This window comes from Haliaeetus leucocephalus, unplaced genomic scaffold, assembly GCF_000737465.1.
Source record: "Haliaeetus leucocephalus isolate CR32 unplaced genomic scaffold, Haliaeetus_leucocephalus-4.0 Scaffold840, whole genome shotgun sequence".
NCBI classification, from domain to species: Eukaryota; Metazoa; Chordata; class Aves; order Accipitriformes; family Accipitridae; genus Haliaeetus; species Haliaeetus leucocephalus.
Genome location: NW_010973276.1, coordinates 2436313 through 2454167, shown reverse-complemented (window position 1 = coordinate 2454167; position 17855 = coordinate 2436313). Strand labels below are relative to the sequence as shown.

Here is a 17855-nt window from a genome sequence, read left to right as displayed (position 1 = left end):
CCAGGCCCCCGCGCCGCCATGATGAGAGCGCAGAACCGCAGTGCGCAGCCGCCGGCCGGGCCGGCCCGGGGGCGGGGGTGAAGGGGCCGGTAGGAAGCGCGGGGCGGGGCCGGGCCCGGTGCGGGATTCCTGGGCAGACGGGCTGCCGTTTCGCCTTTTCGGGGCTGGGTCGATCCGCATCCGCGCTCCGTCAGCCCCCGCAACCGGCCGCCCCGCGCTGCCGAGGGCGGGGGTGTCTCCTCGCTCCCGCTCCCCTGAGGCGGGGGTGCCCCAGCCCTCTCCCCCGGCTGAGGGCAGGGAGCAGCCGCCCGCCGGCGGTGCCCCGGGCCGCCGCGGTGAGGGAACGGGGGGTGTGTGCGTGTCTTTTTCCCGCCCTCGGTGAGGTGCGCGTGCCCCCAGCCGCTGAGGGGCTGAGGGAAAGGGGGTGCCTCTCTTTTCAGCCCCCGGACAAAAATAAAAATGGCTATAGCTGCAGTCAGCGAGGCGGAAACCCGGCTGTGTGGCAACTGGTAAGAAATGAAACTGAATGCTTGGCGGGGGTGTCTCTGTGTTGGTGCCTCTCCTTCGGGCAGGCGAGCTCCGCGATTCAGTAAGTAAGCGGTGCATATTCCCTTGAAATGCTGTGAAATACTAGCAGGGGCAGATTAATAACGAGCATACTATCTTTTTAGGAATGTTTGGGGTTTGGTTTTACCTTGTCAAGTCTTACACAGTAATTTTCCCACCCTTTACTCAAGTTTCTGACTAAACAGGCAACTAGATAGAAACCAAAGTATTCGAATAGAAATAAAGACTTCGTTTCCAGTGGTACACATGAAGTACGTGATTCCAAGTTTTTCTTTAGCAGCTGTGTGGCTCAGAAGCAGAGATGTAAAAACAGAATCGATAGGCACATATTGTGGTGGCAGTTGTTTCTCTTTGACACAGTTCTCTTTCTTTAGAAGCTTTCTTTAGAAACTCCAGTGTTGGTAATACATTTACAGATAATGATGTAATCTCAGTCAAGTTGTATCTTGAATACAAGCAACTAAAGGAATTAACTTTTTTTTTTCCCTCTCAAAGAGGCATCGGAATCCAGTTTCTTGCAACATCAGTCTAGTTTGTTTGCAAGCAGTGAGTATGTGCAGTTTAGACACTGCTGTTGGACGCTGTTGCTTTGCCAGGCTGTTGGCTGCTTCGCATCTGGCAAGGCAGAAAACTGAACCGCTCTAGTGTTTTTCCTTTGTGACACGGAAGGCACTGAATGATAGGTTATAAAGTTGATTTTGGTGTTTTGAAGGCTGATTTCTTGGGAGGGCTGATTTCTTGCATTTCTTGATACATCCATCTAGAAATGATGCTACCTGCTTGAGTTAGGAATAAGGGCTAAGCTCCTAGTGCCTCAGTTCTTTTTGGACCTTTTGTGTTTGTAAGCCTTGCATCCTCCTCAAGATAGGAAAATGGGTATCTTAGAAATGAGGTGAGTTGGGGAATTTTGGCTACAGAGTAATATGGTTACAGCTATTGTTCACTGAACAGATCTGGCCTAACAGGATCTGTTATTTATTTTTTCCAAGCAGAGCACTGTTTGACCTCTCATAGCTAAGTTATTTTCAGGAAGAAACTTATCTTCTCTGATTAGTGTATTAACTTGAACCTGGTGGTAACTTGTTTATGCTGCAAAATTTGTCTTTCACATAAGGAAATAAATCCACCTTGATTTTATCTTAATGCAGTATGAAAATTGTGACTTTTGCATGCTACATATGTTAATATCCCACCTGTAAAGGAACTCTGAGGCCTGGTTGGGCTTGCCTTCCTCTTTATGTACTTGGTTCTCTAAACCATGAATTCATAGAAAGCTTTCTTAGGATTTTTTTTTTTGTTATGAAAATCTGCTTGAAATTGTTGTCAGTGTATATTCTGCAAAGTAACATCTGTGACTTTCTCATAGCAAAAAGGATATTCCTGCTGCTAATTTCATCATTCATGAAATCCACTGTAGCAGAAATATTGAAGTATGCCACTACTGCAGTGAATCAGTCCCAAAATCTGAGATGAAGAATCATATTGAGTCTGAACATGTGCAGGTGAGAAACAAATTTCTCCTCTAAAGTTGTTGACTTCTGTGGCAATTAATCTGACGAGGTTTGTTTATTGTAGGTTACCTGCAAGTGTAGGATGAAGATAGAAAACAGTCTCTTGAAGGATCATGAGGTTTGTGGACTTTATATTCTTAGACCCTTGGAAGATACTCTACGGTATCTCTAAGCACTGATTCTAGAGCTTTTCTGTCAGCCAAGATCTGGATTCCAGCCTGTGATTTATGTGTCCTTTTTATTGAACCATGCTTTCTGAATTCACACCCTCTGAGGGAAGGTGGTTGGAAACTGCCTGAAAGTGGTGGAGCCTGCTCAAGTCTTCGTATCAAAGGGGTATCTGTGATAATTGGTGATTTTGTCCTTATTAGTGATTAAGATGAAAAATGGTACGCTATTTCAAAAGTACAGAATATGATTAATTTGACTTTTTTCATTCCTTTAACATTATCCATTTCTGACTCTGCTGCAGTCATTATGTGAGTTTTAATAACTCATTATGTCCAAAAAGACTTTTAAAATAGCTTGTAAAATAGACTAAAATAGGACACAGTGGGATTTTCTGAGTTTCTGAATCCAGTGGATGCTGTCACAGGCAATCTTGTTACAAATGTCAGTACCTTCCCTTCCTATGGGCTCATTTAAAGACAACTCTGGAAGTGCCACCTAAGTCTGCTTATTGCTGAGGAAAAAATTATTTTCTTTGAAGATATGTCCAGTTCAAATCCCTGGAAGTAGCTTATCCTGCACGTTTGTTTGTAGTGCTTTTAGTTTTGTTTGTAAAGCAAATGATGATGTATTATTGCAGCATCTGCAGTTATAACATGTATTGCATCTATGTTTAACCCCTTTTGAAGGGCAACTTACCTGTCATTCAATGTAGGCTAAAGAACATATGCAAGCAATTCTTGTTGAGTAGTAAATGAGCTGTAAATCCGTTCCTTAATAGAACACATGTTTTTTTAGCAGTACTCAATGAAATGTGATTAGTACTGGATTTCAAGACTATATCTAAAAGCTAACTTCAAAAAGCACTACATGAATCTGCTGTCCAAGCGTTAACAGGTTTAAAAAAAAAAGTTCTGAGTATTTGGAGTGCTTCAGCTGGCATGTTTATGACTACACGGGTTATGCAACATGTTGTTCTTACATTTCTCACATAGTATCTTATTCCAGGCTATTCTTTAGTGTAGCTTTGGGTCTGGCTAAAGAAACAATAGGCCGCTCAACTCTTAAGCAAGCTGAGAACCTTCCTCCACCTTTGCCTCAGTCCTCCATATGTGAAGAATAATCCCTCTTTCTTTTCCCAGGCGTCAGCATGCCTTCTGCGTCCTGCCCTCTGCCAGTACTGTGACATACAGCTTACTTTCGACAAGCTCCAGGACCATGAAATTTACTGTGGAGCTAGGACTGAGACATGTGGTGGGTGCGGTCATAACATCATGGTGAAAGATCTAAAAGAGCATCCTCAAGTCTGTGGGCAAGAGGTGAAACAATTAAGAGGAAGCAGAACAGTGCCTCGCTTTGAGGATGAGGATGCAGATTTGCATGCCCTTCAAGACATTAGAAACCGACTAAGATCAGGTAACTGTGCTGGGCCTTTGTGGAGGATGCCCAACATGCTAGAAAAGCAGATTTATAGCAGCTATGTAGGAGACAAACCCCTTAAGGACATTAGCAGAAGGAGTGTTTCAGCAGTAAGAAGAACCTAAAGTACCTAAAGGGGGCCTATAAGAAAGCTGGAGAGGGACTTTTTACAAGGGCATGTCATGGTAGGACAAGGGATAATGCTTTAAACTGAAAGAGGGTGGACTTAGATTAGCTGTAAGGAAGAAGTTCTTCACTGTGAGGGTGGTGAGGCACTGGAGCAGGTTGCCCAGCGAAGTTGTGTATGCCCCATCCCTGGAAGTGTTCAAGGCTAGGTTGGATGGGGCTTTGAGCAACCTGGTCTAGTGGAAGATGCCCATGGCAGGGGGGTTGGAACTAGATGATCTTTAAGGTCCCTTCCAACCCAAACCATTCTACCATTCTGTGAAATCAAAAGCGAGGTAAGGTGTAGAGAAGAGTAGTATTTGGCTTCTCATTTGACATTTGGCAGCTGATCCAAGTATAAGGTTTTGTAATTGCTTTCTGTGAAAATACTGAATAATGAAAGCTCTGGAGGCACTGTGAGTGGGACGGACTATTTTAGTGTGGAATAGAACTGCAAAGTTATAAGCCAGCTAAGTAGAGGACTGCTGAGATACCTGGTGTGAAAGCCCAGTCCACTGCCTGTTCTTCTGTCTGAAAGTATCTAGCTTAAAAATGAAATGGCAGTTGTTTGCTCACTGCAAATTCTGTCTGGTTTTGTCTAGCAGCTGCACTCCCCTGTACTTCAGTTAAGTAGAAGGGTGGGTAAGATCTGGATGTGGGTTCACATATGTAGTGCTGCACATTTCTGCAGTAACATCCTGTTTGGACATAGCTGAGACTATTATCAATGCCTCTGCTCTTTCCTAAGCTTCTAATCTCTTATCTCCACGTGCAGGGGGTCATGTCACACTAAAGACATAGCCCTTCCATGAGCTCTCGGCTGAATCTATGCTCTACTTTATGCTGTGGGCTGCTCAGAGGATTTAACACCACAGAACACTAAATTACAGTCTTTGCTGTAGAAGACTGCCTAGCTTGCAGAAATAACTTCTGGGCTTAGTTAATAAAACTGAATAATCTGGAGAGCTGTAACTTGTAGGCCACTTACTTACACTAACTTCTAAAGAGTGTTCACAAGTAGTATTTTTATGCACATGTAAGCTTTGTTTAAAATTCTCATGTAATCAGTACAACTGAAATACCAGAGAGATTTGAAATAGATCAGCATGGGTGAGGAGCACTTAGCCTGTCTTTAGGCATCATCAGTTGTCTTGGGCCCTGTTCTGGAACCCTGGTTTTCTTTTCGGTATAGCTTTCCTACCAGAAAACATTTCAGGGTTTTCTTCTGTACATGTATAATTCCCACTATTGTCAAATGTAATCTCATTAAAAAGAATTTGTTTTCCCATCAATATAATGTAAAAACAAAGCTGAAGTGTTTCAGCTTTGTAAAAGGGATAAGACTGCAGTATATTGATTGGACCTTGTTCACAGTGTAGGTCACAGAAGGTTCCTCAGTGACTTTGTAAAGCTCCCAAGAAGCTTAAGTTCAAGATTTTGGAGTAAGAGGAATGACTTTCTTCTTGTTCTCCCTTTTGGCTTGTTACAAACAAAAATAGGATGACTGTTTTCCTTCTTCCTCCTGAATTTGATACAGGTGTCCTTCTAGGCTTTGAAACACTGAACTCCGTGAGTGTTCACATGTGCACATGTGAAACTCTCATGGTGGAGCTAGTCTAATGTCCAGAACGGAACTGCTTGTGGCAGGCTTAACGTTCTCTCAAATTTATGGTATTTATCTTTTGAAGAGGATGAACTGGAGCAGTTGGAGAGAAATGAAAACATTCATTCTTCCCTTTATGAAGACTGGAATGCTGATTTAGACTACGTGTTGGCTCTTAGCCTACAAAATGAGAATAATCCTCACAATAATACTGCAGCTGAAATTCCCAGTGACTTCTGGGAAAACTACTACACCAAAGAGTCTGTGCCATCTGCCTGTCTTAATGAAACAGACAAGTCAAATATCTTCTCCTGTGACTCTTTAGTGGCTTTTAGCCCATCAAAGCACATAAAAAGTAAGTATAAATGCTGTTGTGGTGGGTTTTTTTCCCTTAAAGTTTGAGGGAAGGGAGAAGGAAAGAGAGGATTCTTGGGTTGGGAATGTCAGATATTACCTAGGTATTTTAAAATGTCAAAATGAGTCTCTTTGAGACTCCCTTTTGTCGTGGCTTAACCCCAGCCAGCAACCATGCAGCCTTTCACTCACTTCCCCCCACCCAGTGGGATGGGGGAGAGAATCGGAAGAAAAAAGGTAAAACTTGTGGGTTGAGATAAGAACAGTTTAATAGAACAGAAAGGAAGAAACTAATAATGATAATAATAACAATAATAAAATGACAATAATAATAATAAAAGGATTGGAATATACAAAACAAGTGATGCACAATGCAATTTCTCACCACTCGCTGACTGATGCCCGGTTAGTTCCCGAGCAGCAATCCGCCCCCAGGCCAACTCCCCCCAGTTTATATACTGGGCATGACATCACATGGTGTGGAATACCCCTTTGGCCAGCTTGGATCAGCTGCCCTGGCTGTGTCCCCTCCCAGCTTCTTGTGCCCCTCCAGCCTTCTTGCTGGCTGAGCATAAGAAGCTGAAAAATCCTTGACTTGGTCTAAACACTACTTAGCAACCACTGAAAACATCAGTGTGTTACCAACACCATTCTCATACTGAACCCAAAACACAGCACTGTACCAGCTACTAGCAAGAAAATTAACTCTATCCCAGCCGAAACCAGGACGCCTCTAAATCATTTTTAGATAGTTAATAAACAGATTAGACTCTCCATGAGTACCATTCTTCCTTTCTTTCTAAATTTTATCCTCTGCTCCCTCAAAACTTAGCAATATTAGTGTTTAAAATGGTTTATCTCAAACAAGACAGCACGGGAAGAAGAAGTAAAAGCTATAGTGAACCTCTGCCCTTGATATGTGGTGAGAGCTTCATAACAACTGAGTAGGAGACAACTTTCTTGTTGAAGTAAACATCACAGGAAGGGAGGATATGGGTGAGACCTGAAGTGCCAGCTTATTTTGAAAGGAGGAGTGGTACTAAAGGATTTATTGAAGGCAGTAATACGCACTTTTACCAGACCATTCAATATATCTTTGACCCCAAAACCTTGTTCTCGCTCTGGGTGACGTGAATTTGCATATGTGAAATTCAGCAAGTGGGACTAGAGTAATTGTTTCCTTAGCATTTGCTCTGGTTGCTGTCCTGCGGCACAGAACCATAGTCTGTTGCTTAGGAATTTTGAAGATAAGTTGGTCCAACTGCATCAGACTTCTCCGTGGTGGAGGGTATAACCGTTACTTACTTTGCAGACAATGAGATCATCATGTTGCCGTGTGAATTTTGTGAGGAGCTCTACCCTGCCGAAGATCTGATTCTTCACCAGGTTTAGTACTTTCTTGTATTGTATCTAGGGGTTTGCAGTAAAGACTTTTTTCTGTTACCATGACAAAAAAAGGGTGCAGTCTTCACTGAGTGATACTGTGAGAACTGTAGTGATTTGATCTTTGCAAAGCATGGGTTTTTAAGTCCATCTATGCTCAACAGGAGAACTAACTTTTCCGTGTTTCTTGCATAACAGACAGGTTGTAACCCAGCAAGTGCCTTTGCCTCGTTCAGTAAAAGAAGTTCTCCAAATCCACGAGAACATGATGGTCTGCGTGCTCTTGGGTCCAAAAGCTGTAGGTCTTGCTCTTCATCCCAGCCCCAAGCTGTCCAGGCAGAAGGAAACATTATGATTCCGTGTGAATTTTGTGGCATCCAACTAGAAGAGGAGACACTCTTTCATCATCAGGTACTAAGCAGAACTTGATCTGTTGTGTCACATCCAGTTGTTCAAGAACTATACCAAGTCCTGTGGCCTCTTGTTGTGGCATGTTTCAGGAATCCAAGTAACTGTCCTCCATGTCAGATCTTGCTAAACAAAGCCTCTTGGGTCCCATCGAAAATGTGGTATGCTGAGGCTCTTATTGGAAAATAACAATTATTTTTGAAAGCACTTACAACAAAAGCTAAACAAAAGGCCCTGAAATTGCACAATAGAAATGTTTGACTTGTACATAAAAGCTATGTTGAAACCAGGATATATGAATCACGGCTAAAGTGGGAGAGGAACACAAGCGTATGACCTGTGTAGCAAGAGAGGAAGTAGACAACACAGACTACAAATCTGGGAGATGGAGGAATGTCTGTCTCGGAGGGTAGATGTAAAGAGAGAGGGAAAGGGTAAGAGTGCGAATACATCAGAAGCTCAGCCTGAGAGAGAAATGGTGGGTTTATGAAGTGATGGGTGCTGCAGAGTGCTTACTGGGGTATTCCGGTTCTTCTATATGTTGCTGTCTGATACTTCTCATACAGAAAGAACACCAGGTCTTGGTACTGCTGAGGCTGTTACTGCTTTCCAAGAATGCTGGACAGATACCAACTGGGCCACTTGGTGCTTTAATGCTTCTGTACGCCTAAAGAGCCGATTCAGGGGGTGGTGTGCACGTGGAAGAGAGTCCTCTGGAATTTGCTACTATTACAAACAAGTTAGGAAAATGCTGGGCTTCCTCATTTTCTGTTTCTTTCACATTCTTACAGTCCTAACTAACAAAGTAGCAAAGCTGTATTTTGTTTGTTTTTCTGGGCCTTTCCTCTCCTAGGTGATAGTAAAATCAGTATTAATAGAAATGAGATCTGATAAAATTTCATAGTTTATCCTTTGCTAAATAGTTGTGCTTGACACAAAGAAGTCCCATCCACTTCCTGTTACAGTTGTCTGTTGGAAGACTTTTTTTGTTATTTTCCCTCACCCTATCTAACTGTTTTGGAAATGCAGAACACAAAGACTGCTTTATCTATCAGCTTCTAATAGTTTTGGTGAAGTTTATCTACGATAATCAGGAGTTGTTAAGAATTAGCAACTGGAGCCGAGTTGCAACAATATAGTTTGCAAACCAGGAAAAGGACATCCTGTATTTAAAGTTTTGTGTTCCACGTAGTATTCCTGGTATCTAACAAAGGTAACAAATGTTTTCCTTTCTAGTTCATATTTTTTTGTGTCCTATGCGTTTCTATCTTCTTATTTTGTTTTTCCTTGGTGTAAGTAACCTGCAGAAAAACATGACTTTATAACCAGCAGAGCCAACAGGGGCACTACTGGGGGCAGCATAACTTGGAAACAACTTTCAACTTGACTTTTGTCCTTGGATTTGGTTTTTATGATGGCACTGATACCAGATTGATATTGGGAACTTGATCAGAACTATAGTGACAGTACTTCAGGGCTGCTTTCCCCATGCTTGGGACTGGCTTTGCAGGGTCATCTTTAGGCATGAGAGGCAGAAGGCTGAATAAGAGGGCGGATTGCTATTGGCTGGCTGGCAGCGAGGCCCCAAATACAGGGTGCTTCTGTTCAGCAGGACCAGCTCACACTGCCAGTTCCATTTTTGCTTAGGTCCTGTGATAGCTAGTAATTATTCCTAAGCTCTGTGTAAGAGAACATGTGGGTGCCTGCAAGCAATATCTGCCTCTTCCTAAAAACAATTCCATACTAACCTGAATCTTTGAGGGGCGATACTCTGCAGAGTTTTTACAGGAATAAGTCTGAATGAGCTGTCATTTAAACAGTCCGATGTATGTTTTGCTTTAGCACCATTGTGATCTGCGGCCAGCCAGCCCAGCAGCCAGCTTTCCAGCTCAGCAGCTGCTGTCTCCTCAAGCCAACGGAGAGAGAAGAGAATCACCAGAGCTGGCTCGGAGACGAATCAGGCATCAAGGTGTGGGCAAAACACAGACTTAACACACAATTTTTCCTTTACATTTGCAGGAACACTGTGCGTGTTCCAAGCTGAATAAACGTTGTTACCCTGTTGTGTCTCCAAACTTTAAAAATCTTTGATATACTACCATTGGTCTAGTATTATGCAAGAAAGATTAAATCACTGAAACTCGGTATCCTCAAAGATCTTGGTTATGAAGCCCTGTGCTGCATTTACTATTCCTATTAAAGCGCTGTATTCTTATCCTCTCAGGAGATGTTTCTCCTCAGTGCGCAGAAGGCTTTGGGCAGCAGAGGCTCGGCTATCCTGCACTAGGGACCAAGTCACCGAGTAATACCGCAAACACCAGGAACGCACCATTGTCTTCTTCAGTGAGAGCTAGCGATGCTCCTGACTTGAGAGGGAAGCCCAGGAAGGTGGCTGGCAACGAGGGAAGACCGAAGAACAGAGGTGCAAGTGGATCTGCAGGTGGGACAACGCCACGTGTGAGACCTACTCAGAACTTTCATTCAGAAGCCTTCACATCCAGCTTCTCGAGAACTTCTCCAGCCCAACCAAGGTAACACTTTTGCCTTCTGTATCAAGCAGCCACAGTGGGCCTGCCCTAAAGGGTACGGGATCAGTGGCACTGTAGGAGCAAGTTTTGCTCTGCTGAAAGTGGGGACGCAGCTTTAGGCCTGGTGCATTCTGATCTTCAGATGGCAGCAACCCAACAGCAGCAATAGTGACAAATCCATTCCAGTCCTCTGCCTCATCTCCTCATGGTACAAATCTGGATTCCCTCCTATTTGCCTGTGGCTGAAAGGGTTTCACTCAGTTTAATTTGGCTGGTGCTTATCTGAGTTTCAAACTTGGGCTTTTATAGCAAAATAGAACGGACAAAATGATCACTGGGAGAAAATGTAGGATAATGCCTTGTCACCTGTCCATTATAGCGTGCTCATCTTAGCTTTTCTCTTTGCTCTTTGAAGAGGATCTGGTTCTTCTGCTACAAAAATGACTGGCTCAGGGTTCAGGAGAAACATGAAGGGCCTCTTCCTAGGACTTCCAAAGCCTCCCTGGTGTGAAGGACCTGTGTTTATTTAGCAGTAAGAGTACTGAAATGGGTAGGCTTGCTTCCTCTGAAAGTGTCCCTGTTATTCTACAGCACCAGCAACGGAGGAGGAAAGAACCTTGGGATGTCGGATAGTCCTGTCAGCTTCAGGCGCAGGAACACAAAGGTAAGGCGCTCAGCGCAGCGTGGGAGAACGGTGCTTCGCTCTGTGATCAGGTGTGGATTCGACACCTGTGTTTCAGAGCGCTTCAACAGGCACCTCTCCAGTCTCTCGGTGTCCAAGTGTTTTAAAGTGCCGAGGGTTCAGGTGCTGCTGACTTGGTGCATGCTTGGCTCGTTCTGTGAGTGAGACTGGTTGGGAAGAGAGGGCAGTGCCTGGCTGTTACCCCTCCTGATGGTTTTGTCAGGACAATGAGCTCATTTTACAGACCTTCCTGCTTCAGTGAGGTTTTTGTCAATTGCTTTTTATCAAGTACTCTTTGAAAACAGCATTTTTACTTTTTTTTTTTTTTTCCTCCTTCCCTTGAGGCAAAAGCCCAGAGCCCAGCATCTGGACATCCAGAGGAGGAGTGATCCACCACTTACAAAAAACATGTTTAGCACTCATGTTTACTACGTGCTATAGTACTTATTTATCCAAGCGCAAGTAAATTCCTATATTGCTGTGTCATTGAAGACTTTCTATGAATTTAAATTTTTACAGGCAAGTGATCATTTTATATGTGTATGTATTTTCAATTTGTGAGAGTATACTACAGATTTTTACTTCCGTGATCCATACTAGCACTGTCACAAGACAGCAAATACACTTCTACCCTGGGAACCACCTGGGTTTTGTTTCCATACTGGCTCTTTGTGACACCCAGCGAATTTTTGACATACTGAGCTTCAAGCCTGTGTCCTGCTGCTCTTGTGCTAGTTCGTTATTCTTAAGATGGCACCAAGAGATGAAAAACAAGATCAAGCTACCAGCCAGGATGCCGCCGGGGAAGAGGTGGGCCTAGGAGCTAACCCAAGTCCTGCGGAGGCCAGAAGACCCAGCACCGCAGGGCAGTTTGGTCAGGGTTGTTCAGCCCGGGATCAGGGATTGAATCGAGTGGTTCGCCTCAACATGCCCTCTGCAGCGGCAGGAGCCGAAGGGAGGGGTGACGGGGCAGCACTGGAGACCTTGTAGCTGAACCCGTTCCTGGAGCTTAACGTTGGGTCTCCCCAGGGCTGCAGTTCAGCCCAGCGAAGCTGTCTGTGCCCCGGGGGGCTGGAGGGGCCTGCGCTGCCAGCTGCACCTCCTCTGGTGTTACCGGGTGCCCAGGGCACGGTCACTGGCGGAGGGGTAAGCGCTGAGCCCGGGGCTGTCTTGTAAAATGCTTTTTAATGCCACGTCAGTCTGTGCTTTTTAAATTCCATGTAATGACATTTATCTCATGATGTCCCAAAACACAGTGCAGTAAAAAAATCTTATCACGTGAAGTGACATGAGGGTGAGATGACCACCCCACACCTGGCAGTGGCCAACTCAGAATCGCAGGCAGCAGGCTCTGTTAATCTGTGTTCTACTGTTACTACCTGCTTTCGCTCTTTGGTCATTTGCTTTCACAGCCCTTGTGCTTTGGGAATTGGTAATGCAAAAGGTGGAACAGGCAGGTCTTAGATAATGACCATAGGCATCAGCCTAATTAACTGGTAGAGCAGGTGGCATTAGGCAAGGCTAATGAGCCAGTGCACCCCTCGAGGGCCGGGCTGTTACTGGAGGCCTTGTCTCTGCTGCCAGCCCTGTCCCACAAGCTGCAGCATAGGCACTAACGATGGCTGACATGATCTTGCTTCTAAAATAAAGACATTTTACGGACGCTTCCACCAAATGTAAGCGTTTATTTATACAAGAAAAGCAGAATAAAGGTATTTAAAAACAGGTGGCAACCAACCTTGTGCTGGCATTTCTGGGGAAAACTGCTATGGCAAGATAAGGGAATCTAAGCTGCCTCTTCTGGTTTGTGAAGGTTAACAGGATGCCTTGGTTCAGAAATCGTCAGTATGAAGAATAACTAACTACTGAGCTGACAATGTGGCTTAGTCTGCATTATTCCTCAGGCATGAGAAACACTGCAGTTCTCCCTTAAGAGAAATATTAGCAACCGTTGTGCTTGCTTTCCCTTTTGTACAAAATATTTACATTTCTGTTCCAAGTAAATACAAATTACAGTGTATTAACCCATAAAAGTGGGATTTAAAAGCAGGTAACCTGCAACTTCAATTTCTAGCAGTTCTAATCCTCTGCATCAGTGCAGCTTCAGCAGTGGAGGATTTCTTTCATTACTTCCAGCCCCAAATAAGGACACAATACATCTAAAGGGATGTTAAGAATCTCCTTTATGCAAGTGTATACGCTATGGCCAAGAGCACTTAACAGGTTAATGCTGTGTACGGTACCAAGATGGACACACACCAAGCTAGAACTAATACCCAGCTCCAGAGTTTTTCCAATGTTTAGTATAATTTTACATTCTGAATGAATATATATTAAAAAAAAATCATCACAAACCAATCTTTGCTTTGACAAACAAGCCTATTACAGACAATGTCAAGTTCATTTAAAGCACAAGGAAGTAATGATGATTAGAAAAGCTTTAATTAAAAGGCCATTTGAGCTACAGTCGAACAACTGCAGCACTTCCTTCCCAGTAATGTGGAAAAAAAAAAAAAAAGCCAAAAAAAAGCCCCAAAGCCCCACCACAACTCATTCTCTTGCAGGGCTCATACCATTCTTCAAAAAAAAAAAAAAACCAAAAAAAAACCCCAAAGTTGATGAAGGTTATTTATTGGTGTGACATTTTTCCTGTATAAGAAGCTTCATTTACACAGCAAGGTGTAAACAGCATTGACTAAAAGTTTGTTATTTGTCATCATAAATAATTAATTGTAATAAATATGTGTCAAGTAACTTTACAGCACGCTTTTCAGGGCCAAGATGCAGATACGTTCCACTCAAATGTGCTCTCTGGAAGGAGAAGACAGACATTAGCAGCAGTTTCTTAGTCATAGCCTTGGAAAATGCTGGCATACCGAGTTCTCCAACCCCTGCGAGTGAGGTGTTTGACTGCGCTGTGAGTCCACCCAAAGCATCAAGGGCTTGAAACGGGTGACTGAAACCCAGCGCAAAGCCACGATCCAATCGCTAGGAGGAAACCCCGAACCTATTGCTGTCGGCAGCAACGGTTCTGCCATGAAATTCAGTTGGCAATCCTCATGTTTCCTTGCGGCACCTGTTTGGGAACACACGTTCTGGATGGGAAGAAACCGGCACCAAGCCGTTCCTTCTGCTTAGTTTTCCCCTCAGTCTCTGTAAACTCCACGTGTGTTTGCGCTTACTCCAAGTGATTTCTCGGCTACGTATATGCTTCTACCAGGAAATGGACAAGATTCAAGAGTAAATATTCTTCCTACATGTATCTGTTCCTTTGGAAGGGCAATATGCAATAGAAGGGTAACACAGCTTTCCTAACCACAGGATTTGGAGACTCTGTATGCCAACAACTATCTCTACAACTGTTGCACACACATTTTTCCATTCGTTCACAGAAGAACAAGAATATACACGCTTGTTTAGGCTTTTCTCTCTTACTCACATTTTATCTTCCAAGTACCACACACTCACCATTCCCAATATTAACAATAATATACAATAAATACAGCTTTTTCGATTCCCATTACCACTGACGAGCCAAATTAGCATACATTGTCTTCTAAAGAGACATAGAATACCAACCTTAAAGTTACAGTTACACATACCTCATCGTAGGCCTTTCGTGTGGTTGATGCGCGCGAAGCACATCGGAAGGAAAATAACAAATGCGTAGCTCAGTACTGGCACTTAACTTACATCGAGTACCGAGCCGAGCAGCACAGCGGTGACCGCAGCATGTTCTCTTCGGTTCTTTAGCACGCAGGTGATTCCCACTTGTGCCGGGTTCTAAGCGGTGAACAAAGCAACGTCGTACTTTTAAATGAACCCGGTGCAGGGCAACCGCTTTTATACGAGTAAAGGAAGATACACGTGTTGATGTGGTGTTTTGAAACCAAACCAGAACGTATTTTCACAACATACAAAAGTTAAACCTGGAGGATTGTTCTCTCTCTGTAGTCTGCTCTTATCTGTCCACAGAAAATAGAAGCTTTATCTTCAAACACGTAACTTTGTGCCTTTCCCCCCCACCTCATCCTCCTCTTGGGTCTTGCATTTCTAGGATAATTGCCTCGTAGATCAAAGATCATTTTTGAGTACAAAAATGAGTTCCAGGTGGTTAACCACGCAGTGATTATTCTGAAAGCTTGTTCAGAAATAGGATAAAGTCACAGATTAGAAGCTTGAACTGTGGTATCTTACACCATACAGAGAGAAGCCATTTTGTTTCTGCTAATACTTTAATTACAAGAAATTATTTTGTTACTAAGTGAAGCAGACATTCAGGAACATCTAGGGCAAGAACCCAACTGAATTACAGTCCTTTCACTGTTCTTTCCATTATAAATCTTCCTCATCAAAAGTGTCTAGCTGAAGCCCCAAATTAACTGTGGCAGCCACCCGTGTGCTTGCTTATAGTTCAGAAAGTTACAAGAAAACAGTGGAAACGTAAACATGCAGTTTGGCAGCATATTTTCTGCTCTAAAACTCAAGCAAGTGCTAGAAATTCTGCACGTTCTCTGCCTGTGACAGAAGAGGTACCATGCTCTGTTCCTGCGGCTGCCAAGCAGCAACTCTCTCCTCACACCAGATTCTGTTTTTGTACTCAAAAATGTTTCAGGGAAGAGCAATCTACGAGCTTTCACCTCTGAGTGCTCCTGAACTCAGAACGCCCTCACTTTTGTTGTGTTTGCATGGGTAAGATCGTTCTAAATTACAAAATTAGAAATGCACATGTTTAAAGGTTTTTCAAAATTAAATTATACACAAACTGGTCTTTACTAAACTATCCTACAAATATTCCACAAACAAGGCAGCAAAATAACCAGTCCACCACAAAGTCTACAAATACAAAATGTAAGTCTTCCAGTAACTGTTGTAACGGGAACAAAAGTTCAGAAAATAAATTAACCTCCAGCTCATCACACAGTGTTACAGGAGGTATTTTTATGTGAACTGAAGGGTTTCCAACGTCAGCAGAGTCATGAAACAATCCAGACAGTCACCTCTAGGCATCCCCTTCTCCCGCTCAGCCGCTGAGCGGATCCTCCCGGTAGTGGATGGCATATCGGAGCTTCTCCAGCATGATGTCCAGCGAGGAGTACTGAGGAAGTTTGATCATAAACATGCATGTTTCGACACGGATGTACCGAGAGTCTGGAGAACCTGCGGGGGAAGAAGCGCCATAAAGGGTGTGAACATGCCTGCTGCTTTTCACCTTATTCTCCAGAAGCATCCTTCCCCCACGCCCCTTGCTAAGAAGTATTGAAATAAAATTCCTGCCCGTCATGTGTCTCTTGAACCTTAAATACTGCCGTGCTTCCCCATCAGTCCCTAGGCTGGTATTTTTCCGGTAGTCCAACCATTTTAAAAGCATACGAGATGAATACTATACAAAGTCTCCTGTCGTCTCTAGAGGGCCAAGTTTTCAGTAGTTATTTTATATTTTATTTTTACATGGTTTATAAACAAGTTCTCTCTCTTCTCACTTACAGCCATAACTACTTGCCTCTCTTTTGTCACTCCTTATGCATCAAATAGAAGTTTAAATTAAAAAATTGGGAACCGAAAGCTAGAACCATGATGCAAGCAGAACTGATTTTCTTTGCCTTCAGAGACACAGGGCAAACGCACCTGCAGCTCCGTCGGGGGGGGCTATTTTCATGGGGTATGGCGGGACGTGGGCAGTATCAGGGCCTCCGTCTTTGCAAGGACATGTGAAGGGGATTCGCTCCTGGTTACAGGCGAACTTTATGAACTTGCAAAGCTCCTCCTGAGTGAACATCTCCAACGCGCTCCAGAAAAACTCGATGTGCTGATCGGTTTCCATCAAGCCCACCTGGTACATGGTGTGTGCCTAAGAGAAAAGAAAGCAAGATGTCCGCTGCTGCCGCCTTCTTCCTTCATACATCTTCCCCACTTACACTTTAAAAGGATGGAAGGGGCAGGTGAACTACACCCATCTCCCCAAGTTCTCCTGCCTTTTTAAAGCAATTCGGAAATCCAGCCATGGTAGAGTGTTAATGTACGTGGTTTTGTATCTTTTTAGCCCATCAACTTCTGTAACAGGCTTGTCTCGGTGTGTCTCCTTCTAGTGCAGGTAGCGCATGTTACTTTTTTTTTTAATATGCAGGACTGGGGCAGTTCAGCATTGCCGCTGTTCAAGGAAAACGCAAAACAACGCTAACACCCATGGTTGAGCATGTTATACAACTTCACAAAAGAACAGTTCTTTTTATGGCATAATTCTTACAGTAACAGAATGAAAGTATTTGGGACCAGAAGTTGTCTGTTACAGATTAGTTTTAGATTTTCAGAAACTATTTGCAACTCAAAATCAGGGCAATGGCGCTTTCAGCCCTTAGTTCAAGTAGCAAATACTGAATAAAGCTCAATAAAATGGAGACAGATTAAAAATTTTATGTTAAAAAGTAAATTCATTATTCCTCTCTGAAACAAGCTCCAGTCCTATTTTTTCCTGAATCCAATGAAATCTTAAAAAACTTCCCTGAGGGGCAGAGCGGGAGGGTGTCCGAGTACAGGCCAGCGTTCCACAAGCACCATCCTGGCTATACCGCAAGCAGAAGATCCTCCCCTAACACCTCCCACGTGGGAGGGTCCTCTCCTCTATCTGTCAGACAGGTAAGTTTTGCCAAAGAAGCTGCAGTTCTTCACACCTTGAGAAACTCCAGGTTAATGTAGGGAAGCCCACATGTCCTCAGCTCCATCTCTAGAGGGGTCAGTGTAGTCAGAAGCTGCAGTGGAATGATAGAACCCAGCCCAGCACGCACTGCAGTCATGCACTCGGGAGTCTGCAGCTCACGCATCCTCAAGTTCCGGATCGCTGTTGCATACACGTCCTTGTTCTCCCACCTGCAAGGGCAGAGATTCAGGACAAAAAAAGAGAGCGTGTGAGAGCCCTCTCGCCCTACCCCAGACAGTTACACATGGAGAGGTTTTATGGGGAGATTCCACTTTGGAATAATCGAGAGTGAGCATTAAGCTACTTGCATTCTAATGCTTCCCAATTTAATTCCACTTTCCTCAGCTTCTTCCTCTTCTCTCATGCTTGC

The 17855-nt window shown here is 43.7% G+C and overlaps 2 protein-coding genes across 6 annotated transcripts in view; one reads left to right on the top strand and one right to left on the bottom strand.

Moving 5' to 3' along the window:
* The first annotated feature begins 366 nt into the window (after positions 1–366).
* TRAFD1 (TRAF-type zinc finger domain containing 1) lies at positions 367–13002 on the top strand. Its single transcript, XM_010582272.1, has 11 exons — positions 367–509; positions 1934–2069; positions 2143–2196; positions 3389–3662; positions 5519–5788; positions 7100–7173; positions 7369–7581; positions 9421–9547; positions 9803–10109; positions 10698–10770; positions 11133–13002. Exons 1-11 carry the CDS (start codon positions 460–462, stop codon positions 11175–11177), a joined length of 1623 nt encoding a protein of 540 aa, XP_010580574.1. The 5' UTR covers positions 367–459; the 3' UTR covers positions 11178–13002.
* Positions 13003–13379: 377 nt separating this feature from the next.
* HECTD4 (HECT domain containing E3 ubiquitin protein ligase 4) overlaps positions 13380–17855 on the bottom strand; it is a 78720-nt gene continuing 74244 nt past the window's right edge. For all 5 annotated transcript variants that reach the window (XM_010582106.1, XM_010582108.1, XM_010582110.1 and 2 more), the window contains 3 exons: positions 17460–17655; positions 16417–16639; positions 13380–15948 (listed from right to left, as the gene is read on the bottom strand). In XM_010582106.1, coding sequence (XP_010580408.1) covers positions 15812–15948; positions 16417–16639; positions 17460–17655 — 556 coding nt within the window. In that variant the 3' untranslated portion in view covers positions 13380–15811. The remainder of the gene's footprint in view (positions 15949–16416; positions 16640–17459; positions 17656–17855) is intronic.